General features: G+C 44.3%; 1 protein-coding gene across 1 annotated transcript in view; it reads right to left on the minus strand.

Moving 5' to 3' along the window:
* psmc3ip (PSMC3 interacting protein) overlaps window positions 1-16873 on the minus strand; it is a 40985-nt gene extending 24112 nt beyond the window's left edge. The window contains exons 1-4 of the mRNA XM_052038937.1: window positions 16655-16873; window positions 13392-13492; window positions 11114-11203; window positions 6488-6599 (exon numbers count right to left, since the gene is read on the minus strand). Coding sequence (XP_051894897.1) covers window positions 6488-6599; window positions 11114-11203; window positions 13392-13492; window positions 16655-16721 — 370 coding nt within the window. The 5' untranslated portion in view covers window positions 16722-16873. The remainder of the gene's footprint in view (window positions 1-6487; window positions 6600-11113; window positions 11204-13391; window positions 13493-16654) is intronic.
* Between the last annotated feature and the right edge of the window lie 1649 nt (window positions 16874-18522).

Genomic DNA, 18522 nt, shown 5'->3' on the forward strand with positions numbered 1-18522 from the left:
GCGGCATATGGACTGCTGGCCTTCATTAGTCAGAGCGGTGAATACAAGAGCAGGGAAGTTATACTCCAACTTTACAACATTGATTAGACCTCAGCCTGAGGTCACAACACAATAGGAAAAATGTGATAGCAGTAAAGAGGGTGCAGAGGAGATTCACCAGGATGTTGCCTGGGATGGAGCATTTTAATTATGAGGAGAAACTGGAGGATGTTAAGAGGGGACATGAGGGGTACAGAGAGGGTAGACTGCCAGGATCTTTTCCTCTTAGCAGAAGTGAATAAAACTAGAGGAAATAGATTTATGGTAAGGGGTAGGAGATTTAGAGGGGATTTGTGGAAGTCATTTTTCACCCAGAGTGGTGAGCTCCTAGACAAGCACTTGAATCACTGAGGCATTGAAGGCTTCAGGCCAAGTGCTAGACAGTGGGATTAATATGGATGGGTGCCCACTGGTCAGCTAGCCCAAATAGTCTGTTTCATGCTTTCTGACTCAATGTGAACTGCCTCTCCCATCGATTCTGTCCAGACCTCTTATCATTTTATATATTTCTATTAGAACTCCCCTCAGCCTTCTCTTTAAAAACAGTCCCAGCCTCTCTAATCTATCTTGTAACTATAGCCCTTCATCACATGAATTATTCCTGTAAATCTTTTCTGAACCTTCTTTGATGCCTTCACACCCTTCCTATGATGAGTTAAATTGAAGACAATACTCCACTTGGGGCTTATAAACGTTTAGCATAACTTTAGAGTCATACAACATGGAAACAGGCCCTTCAGCCCAACTCGTCCATGTCGACTGTTACCCAGCGAGCTAGTCCCATCTGCCCACGTTTAGCCTTCTAAATCTTTCCTATCCATGTACTTCCTGATACAGCCAGTCCTGACAAAGGGTTTCGACCCAAAACATTGACTGTTCATTTCCCTCCACAAATGCTGCCTAACCCGCTGAGTTCCTCCAGCATTTTGTGCGTTGCTCCACATATTTCCAGCATCTGCAGTCTCTCTCATGTCTCTATCCAGGTACTTATCAAGATGGCTTTTATACGTCGCTAATGTGCCTGCCCATTTCTGGCAGCTTATTCCAAATATGCACCATCCTTTACGTGAAGAAGCTGCCCCTGATGTCCCTTTTAAAGCTCTCACCTCTGATCATAAACCTATGCCCTCTTGTTTTTAGCACCCCCTTCCTGGGAAAAAGGCTATGTGCTTTCACCCTGTCTATGCCCCTCATGATCTTGTATGCCTCTACCAGGTCACCTGTCAATCTCTTATGTTCCAGTTATAAATGTGATCAACTCATAGTTGCTGCTTCGATGCTATGTTCCTGTGATGCTGCTGCAACCAAGTTTTTCAGTGCACCTGTGCATACATGTACTTGTGCATATGACTTTGACTTTCACTTTCACTTAAGGATATTAGCATGGACATAACTGATATTACCAGTGACATCAGCAATTGCAAATAAATAGAATAAATCTGGAATAAAAAGCTCAATAGCACGAACATGAAACATGGAATCCAACCTAGAGAAGTGCTAGGTGGATGTACAATAGGGAGGGTGGGAGAGGCAGAAACCCCCCTCACATTTAAGTATAAGAAGGTGTCAGGCATGAACCACGCAACACTTGTGTCTCAATCTATTAAATATCTCAAGAGATTTAATCCTTTGAAGGTTCTCACAACTGTTCGCAAAGAGCAGGATGCAAAAGTGGGGAGAAATCCAAACCTCCACAGTCAATTCATGGATTAACTTGCGGATTGTCATTAAGAATTCCCTCCCTCCATCCTACAGCCTGCCAAACAGATTGAATTCACGCTTAAAAGTATCAGTTGCTTCAAAATAAAGATGTGACAATCAGCATAAAATGAGAGAAGGCTCTTCAAAAGTTCTACATTGCGACGAATCATAGCTGGCCCTTCACTGATGATTATGGAGAAGACATTAAGGAAGTATTTGGGGCAAGCCATGCACAAATATCAATGCCAACAAGCAATCAAAATCATGGAATGTAGGAACAGTAAACTTCTCTCTGCACCACTGCTCAGTACTTGGGTCTCTTCACTTCGACACCATCCGCCCCTAACTTCTTTCTTTTCTCAATGATCGCACTGATCTTTTTCCTTTATAGTCTGGGTCTCTTTTAATAAAGTAAATGTCTTACTAACCACTTTTTTCCACCCCTATATTTTCCCTGGCTATGATATCTAGAACAAGAGGTCACAGCCTCAAAATAAGAGGCTGGTCATTCAATACAGAGATGGGAAAAGTAGTTCTTCACCTGCCGGTGGTGAATCTTTAGAATTCTCCTTTCAAGAGGGTAGTGAAGGCTTAGTTCCAGAGTATATTCGGGACAGAGGTTGATGGATTTGAGATACTAAGGGAATCAAGGTATAGGACATAGGAGCAGAATTAGTCCATTCAGCCCATCAAGTCTGCTCCGCCATTCGATCATAGCTGATTTATTGTTCCCTCTCAACCCCATTCTCCTGCCCTCTCCCCATAACCTTTGACACCCTCACTAATCAAGAACGTATCAACCTCCACTTTAAATATACCCAATGACTTGGCCTCCACAGCCGTCTTTGGCAATGAATTCCACAGATTCACCGCCCTCTGGCTAAAGAAATTCCTGTACACCTTAGTTCTACAGGGACGTCCTTTTATTGAGGGGGCACATTCTGGTCCCAGACTCTCCCTCTACTGGAAACGTCCTCTCCGTGTCCACTCTCTCCAGGTCTTTCAATATTCTGTAGGTTTCAATGAGATTCTCCGTCAACCTTCTAAACTCCAACAAGTACAGGCCCAGAGCCATCAAATGCTCCTCATACGTTAACCCTTTCATCCCCAGGATCATTCTTGTAAACCTCCTCTAGAACCTCTCCAATGCCAGCACATCCTTCCTTGGATACAGGGCCCAAAACTGCTCACAATACTCCAAATGTGATCTGACCAACACCTTATAAAGCCTCAGCATTACATCCTTGATTTCATAGTCTACTCCTCTCAAAATGAATGTTAACATTGCATTTGCCTTCCTTACCCTGCAAGTTAACCTTCCCAAGTCCTTTTGCACCTCTGATTTCTAAATTCACTCCGTTTAGAAAATAGTCTACGCCCTTATTCCTTCTACCAAAGTGCACAACCATACACTTCCCTATGCTGTATTCCATCTGCCACTTCTTTGTCCCTTCTCTCAACCTGTCCAAGTCCTTCTGCAGACTCCGCTCCCTCAACACTACCTGCCTCTCCACCTATCTTTGTATCATCCGCAAACTTGGCCACAAAGCCATCAATTCCGTCATCCAGATCATTAACATGTAAAGTGAAAAGTAGCAGACCCAACACCGACCCGAGGAACACCATTATTCACCAGCAGCCAACAAGAAAAGGCCCCTTTTATTCCCACTCTTTGCCTTCTGCCAATCAGCCAATCTTCTACCCATACTAGTACCTTGCCTGTAATGCCATGAGCTCCTATCATGTTTAGCAGCCTCATGTGTGGCATCTTGTCAAAGGCCAAGTAAACAATATCCACTGACTCTCCTTTGTTACTTCCTCAAAGAATTCCAACAGATTTGTCAGGCAAGATGTCCCCTTAAGGAAACCATGCTGACTTCAGCCTGTTTTCTCATGTACTTCCCCGAAACAGCCTTAATAATGGACTTTAAAATCTTACTAACCACTGAAGTCAGGCTAACAGGCCTATCTCCCTCCCTTCTTAAAGAGTGGAGTGACATTAGTGATTTTCAACTCATAGAACAGTATGGGCCCTTCAGCCCATGATGTTGTGCCAACCTACATTAACCTTATCCACATTCAAACTATCCCCCTCACTACTTCACCTCCCATAACCCTCTATTTTTCTTTCATCCATGTGCTTATCTAAGAGTCCCTTAAATGACCCTATAGTATCAGCCCCTACCACCACCCCCGGCAGTGCATTCCAGGCACCCACCACTCTCTGTGTAAAATAACACTACCTCTAACTTTTCTCCATGCACCTTAAACGGGTAACCCCTAGTATTGGACATTACCTGGGTATACTTCTATCAAGTTGTCTCTCACCCTTCATTGCTCCAAAGAGAAAAGCCCTAACTCACTCAACCTCTCCTCATAAGACATGCTCTCCAATCCAGGCAGCATCCTTGTAAATTTCCTCTGGAACCATTCCTGACTAGTGATTCTTGAAAGATCATCACTAATGCCTCCACAATCTCTTCAGCTATCTCTTTCAGAGCCCTGGGGTGTAGTCCGTCTGGTCCAGATGTCTTATCCACCTGCAGACCTTTCAGCTTCCCAAGCACCTTCTCCTTAGTAACAGCCACTACACTCACTTCTGCCCCGACTCTCTTAATTTCTGGCATGTTGCTGGTTGCTTCCATAATGAAGACCGACGTAAAATACTTATTCAGTTCATCTGCCATTTCTTTATTCCCCATTACAACTTCTCCAGCGTCATTTTCCAGTGGTCCAATGTCCACCCTTGCCTCTCTTTTACTCCTTATATATCTGAAAAAACTCTGGTATCCTCCTTTATATAATTAGCTAGCTAGGAAGGTAATAAATCAGTCCTGGCCTTATTATAGACAGCCTTTGAACATCTATGTAATATTCCTCATCTCATGCAAGATTATGGAGAAATAAAATCAGAAATCAGCACTTTTTCCTCAGGGAATGGAAATCAAAAATCAGAGGGCATAAGTTTGAGGGTAAAGATTTAAAAAGGGATCTGAGGGGGCAATTTCTTCACACAGAGGGTGGTGCATATATGGAATAAGCTGCCAGAAAAAGTCATTGAGGCAGGAACAATTACAATATTTAAAAGACACTTAGACAGGTGCGTGGATAGGAAAGGTTTAGAGAGATATGGGCCAAATGTGGGCTAATGGTACTAGCTTAGATGGGCATCTTGGTCAGCATGGACAGGTTGGGCCAAAGGGCCCATTTCCATGCTGTATTACTCTACAAGTCTAACATACTGGAAATACTCAAGAAACAAAAGACAGCAGATGCTGGAATCTAGACGAAAAACAGTATGATGCTGGAGGAACTCAGCAGGCCAGGCAGCATCCGTGGAGAAAAGCAGGCAGTCAATGTTTCAGGTCAGGACCCTTCTTCAGGACTGAAGATAGGAAAAGGGGAAGCCCAATATATAGGAGGTAGAAGCAGAGCAGTAATAGGTGGACAAAAGAGGGGAGAGGGGGGTGGGCATAAGGTGGTGATAGATAGATGCAGGTAAGAGGTAGTGATGGGCAGGTGCGGGGAAGGAGGGGAGAGCAGATCCACCGGGGGATGGGTCAAAAGGTAAGGAAAGGAAAGAAAGGAAAAAAAGGGGTAGAAAAAGAGATAGGCTAGGAAAGGGAAGAAGAGAAGAAGCACGGTGGGGGGGGGGGGGGGGGCGGGGGTTTGTGGGGAAGGGGGGGGGGGGGAATTACTTAAAGTGGGAGAATTCAATGTTCATGCTGTTAGGCTGCAAGGTTCCAGGACGGAAAATGAGGTGCTGTTCCTCCAGTTTGCGCTTGGAATTCTCCTGGAGGAGGCAGAGGATTGTCATATGATAGTGTGAGGGGGGGTATTGAAGTAACTGGCAACAGGGAGATGTAGATCAGTGTTACGGACAGAGCGCAGGCGTTCTACAAAACAATCACCTAGTCTGCGTTTGGTCTCTCTTTTTTCTATGCCTCTTTTTTTCTTTCCCTCCTTACCTTTGACCCATTCCCCAGTGGGTCTGCTCTCCCCTCCTCCCATGCACCTGCTCATCACTACCTCTTACCTGCACCTACCTATCACCACCTTGTGCCCACCCTGCCTCTCATCTTTTGTCCACCTATCACTGCTCTGCTTTTCCCTCCTATCTATTGGGCTTCCCCTTTTCCTATCTTCAGTCCTGAAGAAAGATCCTTACCCGAAATGTTGACTGCCTACTTTTCTCCACAGATGCTGTCTGGCCTGCTGAGTTTCTCCAGCATTATACTGGAAATACTCAACAGGTTAGGGCGCATCCATGGAGAGAGAAACACAGTAAATATTTCAGGCTGACAATGTTCACAATGAGTTATTTCTGATGCGAGGTGACCAATCAGAAACACTACCTCTGTTTCTTCCTCCACGGATGTTCCCTGACCTGCTGAGTATTTCCAGCATTTTCTGCTTCTATTTCAGATTTCCAGCATCCACATCCTTTTTGGTTTCCATTCCATTGTGGTCAACATTATCCTATGGCTGAACCTGAGATGGAACTAAAAAGCCACTGCTCAAGTCATTGCACCATCTTGCTCTCTGTGTAATCACTGATTAAATAACACTAATCCATAAAATACTGGACACACAAAGATTACCTCATGTTCTTGTACTACCCACATGTGGGCAAAGAGAAGAATAATTTGAAAATTTTACATTCCCATTCCACACCTGTGAAGTCCCAAAACACTCCCTCCTCACCCCACTCCAAGCAATACCATCCTCCACCCATTCCCCTTCACACCTGCTTCCATTTGACGACAGCTCTGTTGAAGATTCTGGAACTTTTCACTCAGTTCACATATCTGATTATCTAGTGTCTTCAGATCGGCTTCACCAACAGCTGTAAATTGCCTCTAAAGAGAATCAGACAAGAGTCAAACATAAAAAAAGTAACAATTGGCCATTTGAGTCTGCTCTACGATGCAGAACTGAGTCACCAAGATGTTGCCGGTGATAGAACATTTTAGCAACGAGGAGAGATTTGATAATTTGGGTTTGATTTCCTTGGGCAAAGGCAGCAGAGGAGTGACCTGACTGAGGTATACGAGATTATGAGGGGCACAGATAGTGTAGACAATGAGAATCCTTTCCCCTTAGAGGAAATGTCCACAACCAGAGGGCATAGGTTTAAGGTAAGGGATATGTGACCTAGAGGAGATTTAAGGAAGAATATTTTGATCCAGAAGATGGTTGAAATCTGGATTCCACTGCTTGGAGGGATGGTGGCAGGTTCCCACAAACAAGTATTTAGATGAGCACTTGAAATACCATGGCACATAAAGCAATGGCCAAGTAGACAGGACAGGCAGGGGCAAGACAAGGAGCAAGGAATGTCTGATAGACTAAACTGCATTTTCTTTAATGCAAGAAGTCAGGTAAGGCAGATGAACTCGGGACATAGACTGATACATGGGACTGGGATATTGTAGCCATAGCAGAAACATGGTTGAGGGAGGGGCAGGACTGGCAGCTCTATGTTCCAGGGTATAAATGCTACAGGCAGGAGGTGAGGGACTGTTGCATTTTTGATTAGGGAGAACATCACAGCAGTACTTAGGGAGGATATTCTTGGGGGATTGTCCAGTGAGGCTATATGGCCGGAACAGAAATAAGAAGCAGATGATAGCTTGGATAGAATTGTATTATAGGCCCCTCAATAGTCAGTGTGAATTAGAGGAACAGATATGTAGGGAGATTGCAAGCAGTTGTATGAATAATAAGGTTGTAATAGGTGATTTCAACCTCCAGCACTAGGGCTGTCAGAGTGCAAATGGCTTGGATGGGGCAGATTTTGTCAAATGTGAGCAAGAAAGTTCTCAAACAGTATGTAAATAGGGTCTAGAGGGGTCTTGGGAAATGAGGCACCTTCACTTCGTCCGACGCAACAGCCAGGATCTCCTGGTGGCCAGCCACTTCAATTGCCTATCCACGGTCTCCTCTACTGCCACTTTGAGGCCAGATGCAGGTTGGAGGAGTAACTCCTCATATTCTGCCTTGGTGGCCTCCAACCTGACGGCATCAACATCGATTTCTCTGACTTCTGGTAACCCCTCCCCCCCCACCTTTGTTTTCCCTCATTCCTGTGGCCCCCTCACCTCTTTCTCCTCCCCCACCCTCACAATCTGCCCATCACCTCCTCCTCATTCCCCACCTCCTTCCCTTTATTCCACAGTCTATTGCCCTCTTCTACCGGATTCCTTCTTCTTCAACCTTTTGCCTCTTCCACCTATCGCCTCTCAGCTTCTCACATCATTCCCTTTCATCCACCCGCACCCACCCACCTACCTACCTTCCCCCTCTCACCTGGACTGACCTATCACCTGCCAGCTTGTGCTCCTCCACCTCCCTTTTTATTCTGGCTTCTGCCCTCTTCCTCTCCTGTCTTGATGAGGGATCTTGAGCCAAAACATCAACTGTTTATTTCCCTCCATAGATGCTGCCTGACTTGCTGAGTTCCTCCAGCATTTTGTGTGCATTGAAAACATACGACTTAAAATCCTAAACTGGGGCAAGGCAAATTTTAAAGGCATTAGACAGGAACCTGGGAAAGGCTGTTTGCAGCTAAAGGAATGTCTGGCAAGCAGAGGCTTTTAAATGTGAGATAGGGAGAATTCAGGGACAGCATGTTCCTGTTAGAGTGAAAAGCAAGGCTGGCAGGATTAGGGAACCCTGGATGACAAGGGATATTGAGACACGGGTGCGAAAAAACGAGGCATATGTCAGGTGTAGGCAACTGGGATCAAGTGAATCCCTTGAGAAAATTGGTGGTGTAGTGGACAATGAAGAAGATTATCCAAGATTACAACACAATCTAGAGGAACTTGGGAAGTGGGCCAAGGTATGGTAGGGGGTCTTAGTTATAAGGAGAAGCTATATAGGCTGGGACTTTCCCTGGAGCATAGGAGGCTGAGAGGGGATCTTATAGATAAAATTAGGAGGGAGGGGTGAAGATAAGGTGGATAGTCAGTCTTTTTCCTGGATGGGGGAGTCTAAAACTAGAGGACATTGATTTAAGGCGAGAGGGGAAAGATTTAAAAGGGTTCTGAGGAAATTTTTTTCCTCACAGAGGGTGGTGGGTATGTGGAACATGCTACCAGAGGAAGCTGTATAGGTGGGTACAATTACAATGTTTAAAAGACTTTTAACAGGTACATAGACAGAGAAGGTTTAGAGGGATATGGGCCAAATACAGGCAACTGGGACTAGCTCAGATAGACATCTTGGTCAGCATGGAAGTATTGGATCGAAGGGCATGCTTCCGTGCTGTACAACTCTGACTGTACTGGAAAATGGGATAAGTATAGATAGGTACTTGATATCCTGATTCCATGTGGTATGACCCCACAGCTCTAAGATCATGGTTGATCCAGTTTTGGACTCAACACCACTTTCCTTAAATTAGGTTATAACCAGTGCCCTTGCAACAGGGTAACTACTTCTGTACATAGGCCTTAAATGGGATTGAGGAGATGAAGTTTAGATTCAGATATGGAGAAATCAAAAAAACACTCTCAAGAGAAAAGAGCAGCGTAGCATCTTGGGTTTTACGCATCATTTGCTGATTAAAATGTGGTCTCGTAGAACAGTACAGCACAGGAACAGCCCTTCAGCCCACGATGTCTGTACCAAACATGATGCCAAATTAAACTAATCTTTTCTGCCTGCATATGATCCATATCCCTCCATACCTCGCATATTCACATGCCTACCCAAAAGCCTCTTAAATGCCACTATTGTATCTGCTTCCACCACTACCCATTGCAGCCTGTTCCAGGCACCTATGAATCTCTGTGTAAAAAAGAAACTTGCCCTGCACATCTCCTTTTAAACTTTCCCCCTCTCACCTTAAATGTATGCCCTTGAACTTGACATTTCTACTCTGGGAAAAGATTTTGACTTTCTATGCCTCTTATAATTTTATAAACCTCTGTCAGGTCTCCCCTCAGTCTCCGATACTCCACAGAAAACAACCCAAGTTTGTCCAACCTCTCCTTATAGCTCTATTCCAGGAACCATCCTGGTAAACCTCTCCTGCACCTCTCCAAAGTCTCCACATCCTTCCTGTAATGGGATGACCAGAACTGCACACAGTACTCCAAGTGCAGCCTAACCAAAGTCTGAAGAAACCAAATGATTCCTTTTGCAGGACACTGCATTCCGTCTATAGGGGTGACCCCAAGCTTCCTGCTGCCTACCACTTTAATTCTCCGTCTCATTCCAACTCTGACCAATTGGTCTGTGGCCTCCTGTACTGTTACAATGAGGCTGAATGCAAGTTTGAGGAACGGTGCCTCATCTTCAGTCTGGGCACATTGCTGCCTTCTGGATGATAACTTTACTTCTGCCTGCATCAGTCATTCATCATGATATAGGCTCAATTTATTTGTTTCGTTTCCCCCCTTTGTTCCCCACTGGCAGTGGAGTACACATCCCGCCTGACCTGCCAGGCACACCTTCCTCCTCTGCATTCTGCAGTTCTGACATTCTTTCGTTTATGTTCTTGTTCTCATTCACTCATTGACCAGATAACCTTGTTTACAGCTTATCCCCATGGTCACCCTGGTTTTACCCTATCAGAGACATCCCACATTCCCCATCTCCACTGCAGTTTAACAACACATAGAGGAGCTGGAGGAACTCAGCAGATATGGGGGGCAATGCTGCCTGAACCACTGAGTTCCTCCAGCTCGTTTGTGTGCTCCAGATGTCTGCAGTTTAACAAGCTACTTTTGTTTTCTTCCCAATTCTAATGAAGGGTCTTTGACCCAAAACGTTAACTCTGTTCCTCTTCCCACAGATGCAGTCTGACCTGCTGAATGCTTCCAACACTTAATGTTTGTATTTTGATCCAGCTGGAACCATGCAAATTGATGACGAATGTTCGTGACTTAGCCTCTGTAGATGCAACTAGATAGAGGTTTCAGAAGACAAGTCACCCAAAGAAAACCCAGCTTCTGACATAGGAGGTCCATCTTCATGATGATCCCTGGAATGTTTATAGTTGAGCTGTGGGGCTACTAGAGGTCAACTTAACTTGGTGACTTCTCCCTTGCTTCAAAGGCTCTTTTCCTGGCGCATGAGACACAAAGGTTATAGACAGTCCCCAGAAGTCTAGATGTTTTGCTTATCTTGCTGTAGGTTGGCATGAAAGCTTCATAAATTTGTGTTAAACAAAGTAATTAACCAAAATGATCTTGAAACATTTAGTACTGTACAGAGAATTGGTTAGTCAGTTATCAGTACCTTTGATTTAGTTTTTCCATTTTGCTCTTCTGGAAACACTGGTTTCATGCACGCTATCAAATGTTATCTAAAGACCTACCCAAATACAGAGCTGGACATTCAAGTGAAATAATCATTTCCTCACCTGATCAGCAAAGTAGATTTTCTGTTTCCCATACACCTTTTCTTTTATTTTCCCATCTTGTGCTAGCTGCTCAAGAGCTTTCACTGCAACCTGTCATAAAAGATTTTACATGATGAAATGAAAAAAAATGTTACCATAATAAAACATTCCTCTTTTACAGGTACACAAAATTTATCCCCCGAAATATAAATAAAGGGAAATTTCAAATTAAACTAAATAGTCCGTATCATGATTTTCCATAACACAAAGCAGTGTTATCTGCACATGCTCAAGAATCTCTCATATGCTTAAAGATGAACTCTTGATCTCCCAACCCATCTCGTGGTGGACCTTGCACTTTGTCTACCTGCACTGCACTTTCTCTGTAACTGTAACACTATATTCTGCATCCTGTTTTCCTTTTTACTACCACATGCACTTACAGAATGATTTGTCTGGATGCCTTACAAACAAAAGCTTTTCACTGTATCTCGGTACATGTGATAATAATAAACTAATTCCAACAGATGATGGAAAGACTTCAGAGATTTATGAGATGAGTTAGAAGATGCCACAAGATACCCAGCCTGACCTGCTGTTGCAGCCACAGTATTAATATGGCTCGTCCAATTGAGTTTCAGATCAATGCAGATGTTGGCAAAGGGGGACTTTGCGATGATAGTGCCATTGAATGTCAAGTGGAGGTGGCTAGACTCTTGCTGGAGTTGATCAAGTACGTTTGTGACATGAATGTGACTTGCCGTTCATATTAAACTCATTTCTTTGCTCTTAAGTAGGTTAGACTCATTTCTCAACAATGGAGAGATTACCTTAGACCTGAGGTATAACAATAATCAAGGCTAGAGTGGCTTACACTAGTTATAAGAATATAAACAGGAAAATGCCATATTATCCCTCCAGTCTGTTCGACTAGTCAAAAAGCTCATGCTGATCCAACATTCAGCCTTCATTTTTCTACCTGGTCCTCATAACCCTTAATTCCCCTAAAAATCTATTTACATCAACTTTGAAATATACTTAATGATTCCACCTCTCTGGGGTACAGAATTATGAATCTCAGTCTTAAATGGACTCTTATCCTGAAACAAGGTCCCCTAGTTCCAGATTTCCTCCACAGAAAATATCCCATCAGCACCTACCCTGCCAATCTTCCTCGATCATCTATTTTCCAATATGATAATTTCTCATTCTTTTAAATGCCAGAGTTACATAAAACATTACAGCACAGTACAGGCCCTTCAGCCCACGATGTTGTGCCGATATTTTATCCTGCTCCAAGATCTATCTAGTCCTTCCCTCCCATATGGCCCTCATTTTTCCTATCATTCATGTGGCTAAGTCTCTTAAATTTTCTCATAAGATAACCCTCCAGGACTCAGTCAGGTGAATCTTCTCTTCCATGCTTCCAGGGCAAGTACATCCTTCCTTAAATAACACTGTACTCCAGGTTACAGGCCTCAACAAAGCAACGTATGATTAACCCAAGGTTTTGGCTTCTTATAGGAGATTACACTGTTTAACAACAGGGTAGAGTGTACAATCATGATACCCATAGCAACCCATGGCCATCCTCATAGGACATCCTAATGGACTAATTGATCATTTCTTATCATTGTTCATTTCATAGAGAATTGTATTCTGAACTGCTTTAAGCTTTCAGCTAGAGGTGTCACCAGGGAACATCCTAGACAAAATAAAACAAAAACCAAGAAAATGCAGATGCTGTAAATCTGAAATAGAAACAGAAAATGCTGGAAACACTCAGCAGGTTAGGAAGCATTTGTGGAGAGAGAATCAGAGTTAAGATTAATGTTTAGGGTCAAACACCTTTTAGCAAAACTAGGAAAGAGAGATAAACAAGTTAGTTTTAAAATTGTAGAGAAGGTAGTGAGAAGGTATGGAACAGTAACAGGTCAGGCTATAGTAATGGAGAAAGAAAAACTAGGCCAATGTCAAACATGGATGAATTGACAGTGGAAATAGCCAGTTCTGATTCAGGCAGAGAAAACAAGTTACTTGAAGTTGTAGAATTCAACATCAAGTCCAGCAGGCTACAATATGCCCAGATGGAAGATGAGGTGCTGATCCCCAAACATGTACAGGGCCTTGTTGTAACATGCAGGAGGCTACAGACAGATAGGTCAGAGTGGGAGTGGGATGAAGAATTCAAATGATAGGCAACAGGAAGCTCAGCACAAATCTTCAGAAATCCTTAAACTCAGACATAGCAGTTTAAGTAATCAACAGACTGGCAAACAGTAACACAAAACAATCTTACCGTTTTCCCAAAATGGTATTCTCGCTGGAGATTCCCAAAAATATCCTGTGCACTGAAGGGCCGATTCTGATCGGTCAAGTACTTCAAAATAATTGATGTAACTAAACAAAAAGCATCAAAACATTACAATTTCCTGGCAATTTGAACAAGAGTGTATTTCTTTCCATAGAAAACTCAACGACTCAGATTCACCAGGCTAATTTCTGGGTTGAGAGGATTGGCCTAGAATCTAAAAAGGTATTCTTTGGAGTTTAGAAAAATGAAGGGTGACCTTATAGAGATATAGAAGATCCTAAGGGGGATGTCAGGGCAGACATTGAGATGCTTTCACTACTGAGAGGGGCTCAAATGAGGGGTCATAGTTAAAAGGGGATGGAGATTTAGAACAGGGGTACACTGAAATTTGTTTTTGCAGAGGATGCCAAATCTTTAAAATTTTCTACCCCACAGATTGTGGAGGCTAAATTATTAGACGAGTTTAAGATGGAGGTAGATAAATTTTTGAAAAGTTGGGAATTGAGGTCTATGGGTACTGGCACAGAAGTGGAGATGAGGCCAATGTAGATCAGCCATTATCATATAGAATGGAGGCACAATCTTGAAGGGCCAGGTGCCCTACTCCTGTTCCTGTGTATTTGCAACTCTGTAAGTGTTCAATCATTGAATGGTCTTCATTTAACTGCATGTTTTGTGCATATGAAAACTACGCTCATATTTCCTAATCAATTCTGGATTGTTCAATAACACATTGATCCATAACAGGCACAACCCACCCCGCTATCGAGGAATCTTCAAGAGGTAGTGCCTCAAGAAGGTGATATCCATCATTAAGAACCCTCACCATCCGGGACACGTCCTCTTCGTGTTATACTATCAGGAAGGAGGTACAGGAGCCTGAAGACCCACACTCAACATTTTAGGAACAGCTTATTCCCCTCTGCCATCAGATTTCTGAACGGACCATGAACTCATGAACACTACCTCTTTTGCACTATTTATTTTGTAACTTATAATAATTTTTGTGTCTTGCACTGTACTGCTGTCACAAAACAACAAATTTCACGATGTATGTCAGTGATAATGAACCTGATTCTGATTACACTGTGATTATTCCTGGCCACACACCTGGCACAATCTACTTATTAAGTTTCTTCTTCCAGAACCATTTCAAGCATCTTGGGCACAAACACAGAGAGTAGACTTTACTATTCTTGGGCTAAGCTACTTCCAATTTTACATTTTGGCTACAAATTAACAGATGCTATAGTGATGACCTATCTTAATGTATTTTAGAAATAAAAGCAGGAAATTTAGGAACTAAAATATTGCTACATGGAAAGGATGAAGTCTGTTAAACGCTTAATATTCTGTAGAAAACAGTGTTATCAAACTGTCAAGGAAAAGTTTAAATAATGTGATTGCAACAAGGTTTTTTGTGTGTATTTTTATAGCACAAGAGCCCATTCAGACCCTTGTTTCCCTGTTGGCCCAAACAAGAGCCAAGGAGAGTATTCCTAATTCTTAGCCTAAATCTGTAGATATACTGGTTCACCATTTGAAGTATTCATGACATTTTAAATGTGATCAAGTTTTTTATCTTCACACTTTCATACAGCAAGTCCCACCTAACAGATCGAAATTTTTCACTCAGTTCCCCTCCAATCCTACCAATTAATGTAAATCTATGTCCCTGTTACTGACCTACATGCTGAGAATGTTAAATATCCTCTCTGCCTACCCCATTTCAAAGAAAGCAACCCCATTCTACTCAGCCTCATCTCATAAATAATTTTCCGGACCTGGCAAATCTGCTCAGCACCACCTCTGGTGCTCGCATCCTCCTTATAGTATGGCAACCAGAGATATACTAGTGCTTCATATAGTTCTACCATGACTTTGTTAGTTATATATCCTGTGTCTCAACAATGAAGGGAGTTATCTGGTATGCAACTAATGTCTTTTTGACCGTCTCATTACTTTCTGGAATTTGAGAACATATCCTCCAAGATCCCTCAACACTTCTTAATATCCATCCATTGTGTACTCTTTTGTATTGTTAGTCCTCATCAAATGAATAATCTTACTTATAGAACATAGAACAGTACAGCACAGAACAGGCCCTTAGGCCCACAATGTTGTGCTGACATAGCTATTCCTTGCTACCTACAGAATGCCCATATCCCTCTATTTTCCTCTCATTCATGTGCCCATCCAAGCCCCTCTTAAAAGCCCCCAATGAATTTGCTTCCATCACCCTATCAGGCAATGCATTCCAGGCATCCATCACTCTCTCAGTAAAAAACTTATCCCTCATGTCTGTTCTGAATCTACCCCCTCTCACCTTAAATGTATGCCCTCTGGTATTGGAATTGATTTCCAATTTGGTAATATTTTCTTGCAACCTAGAACCTTCTACATGACAAATAACCATAATCAACAATCAAGGCATCCATATTCAAGTCCAAATATTGACAGACACTGCAAAAAAAAACTAAGGAACATGCATTGCAGCCCTATAAAACTCAGCTGCACACAGTCATTTGGTCACAAAAATTCAATCTGATCAGTGCCTTTTGATTTCTACCACTGTGCCAATTTTGGATCAAACTTGTCACATTCCTCCAGATACCACAATATTTAACATTTTTGGATCGAGAAAACAAACTGCTTAAGGAACTCAGTCAGCATCTGTGGAGGTAAAGGAATTGTCAACATTTCGGGTTAAGAGCCTGCATCAGGGTCTGATTTTTGATCAGTCTGTCATGTGAGATGGTGAAATGCCCTCCTAAAACCCATGGTATTTATTAATGTCTCTGTTCGAATTTTGGATCTCCTTCAGTTAAAAACTGCAAACAGGCCAAATTTAGGGAACACAGAAAATTTATGACAGGAGGCCATTTTGCCCGTCATCTGTGTTGGATTCAAAAGAAACACCCACCCTAACCTCACCTTCCAATTTAGCCCTGGGGGTCACAGCTCTTCAAACACACAGCCCAATATTGCTGAATGCTGTCCCCCCACCCTCACACACACGGATTCCCTGTCCCTCAATCACCCCTTCAGACAGAGGGTCCCCCCGCCCCCCACGACACACTGGTTTCTCAGCCCTGCTGAGGGAACTATCCTTTCCATTGTACACCAGACCCCTGCACTTCCATTTCTGAGCTCCCCCTCCCTCCCAGGGACTCCCCGCCCGCCCAATCTTTCCTCACATCTCGGGCAACGTCCTCAGAAACGTCCTCGCACTCTCTCCGTTTACCCACCGGCGCAATCCTTGTGTTTGCTCATTGCGTCCCTCACGGCGAGTGCAGACCGACCGGGACCCCTCATATACCGAGCCCCTCACACACGGGACCAGGGCTGAGACCGGAACCGCTCACACACGGAGTCTCTCTCCTTCCTTCCTTCTCTCTCTCTCTCACACATACACGGAGTCCCTCTCTCTCCCTCTCCAGCCCCCCACACGGTCCCTCTCTCTCCCTCTCCACCCCCCCACACGGTCCCTCTCTCTCCCCCCCACACACAGTCCCTCTCTCCCTCCCCACACACAGTCCCTCTCTCTCCCTCTTCCCCCCCCCCACACACACAGAGTCCCTCTCTCTCCCCTCCCCACCCCACACACGGGAGTCCCTCTCCTCCTCCCCCCCCCCCCCCCCACACACGGAGTCCCTCTCTCTCCCCTCCCCACCCCACACACGGAGTCCCTCTCTCTCCCCTCCCCACCCCACACACGGGAGTCCCTCTCTCTCCCTCTCCTCCTCCCCCCCCCCACACACACACACAGTGTCTCTCTCTCTCCCCCCCCTTCTCTCTCTTTCCCTTCCTTCCTTCCTCTCTCTCTCTCTCTCTCACACACACACACACAGGCCCAACTACTCCGCCCTCAACTTCCGACAGCAGGGCCTTTCCCGCCTTCACTCGGCGCCTGCGCACACAGGCCGGCACCACCGCAAGGCGCTGGAGGAGCTCATGGGTCGGGCAGCATCTCTGGAGGGAGATAAACGGTCGACGTTTTAGGTCGAGACCCTTCCTCGGGACTGGAAGAGGGTAGAAGCCAGAATAAGAAGGTCGGGGGAGGGACACAGGCTGGTAGGTGATCTGAAGGGTCTCGACCTGAAACGTCTGCTGTTTATTTCTCTCCACAGATGCTGCCCGACCCGCTGAGTTGCTCCAGATTTCAGCATCTGCAGAATCTCTTGTACCTCTATGAGGCCAGGACCTGAGCCCGGAGCCCCGCTGCGGCCCTGGTGTCCGGCTTAATACTGTCGGAGGTGGCGGGAAGGAGCCTTGGTCTATACTCGGGAAGTAATTTTACCAACTCCAGCCTTTCCTGAGGTTCTCCGACACAGCCGTCGTGTATGTCGCTGCAGTTTGTGAAGCCAGCAGTGTGTCCTGCTGGGTCCTCTGTTTATACAGAAATGATTTGGACCAAAATGTACATCGAACACTACAGCACAGTACAGGCCCTTCGGCCCACAATGTTGTGCGGAAATTTTATCCTGCTCTAAGATCTATCTAACCCTTCCCTCCCACAGCTCCTCATTTGTAGGTGGGCTCTTCAGCAAGTTTATAGATAACAGAAAAATAGTCGCGTTATGGAGGGTGAGGAAGGTCGTCAGGATTCAGCAGGATGTAGACCAGTTGGAAATGTGGGCAGAGAAATGACAGATGGAGTTTAATCTGGACAAGTGTGAGGCATTGCACTTTGGGAGGTGAAGTATAAGAGGAAAGTATCCAGTTAATGACAGGACCCTTGTACAGCAATGTACAGCATTGAGGTACAGAGGGATCTTGGGGTCATAGCTCCTTCAAAGTGGCAACGCAAGTAGATAGGGTGGTAAGGAAGGTATACAGCACGCTTTCCTTCATTGGTAGGGACCTTGAGTATAAAAGTCAGGAAGTCATGTTGCAGCTGTATAAGACGTTGGTTAGGTCACATTTGGAGTATTGTGTGCAATTGTGGAGGCATAGAGTATTACAACACAGAAACAGGCCCTTTGGCCCAACTTGTCCATGCCGACCAAGAGGTATATCCTAGCTGGTTTCATTTGTCTGCGTTTGGCCCAAACCCCCCTAAACCTTTTCTATCCATGTACCTGTCCAAATGTCTTTTAAACATTGTAATTGTACC

The sequence above is a fragment of the Pristis pectinata genome, chromosome 25 (genome assembly GCF_009764475.1).
Source record: "Pristis pectinata isolate sPriPec2 chromosome 25, sPriPec2.1.pri, whole genome shotgun sequence".
Classification (NCBI taxonomy): Eukaryota; Metazoa; Chordata; class Chondrichthyes; order Rhinopristiformes; family Pristidae; genus Pristis; species Pristis pectinata.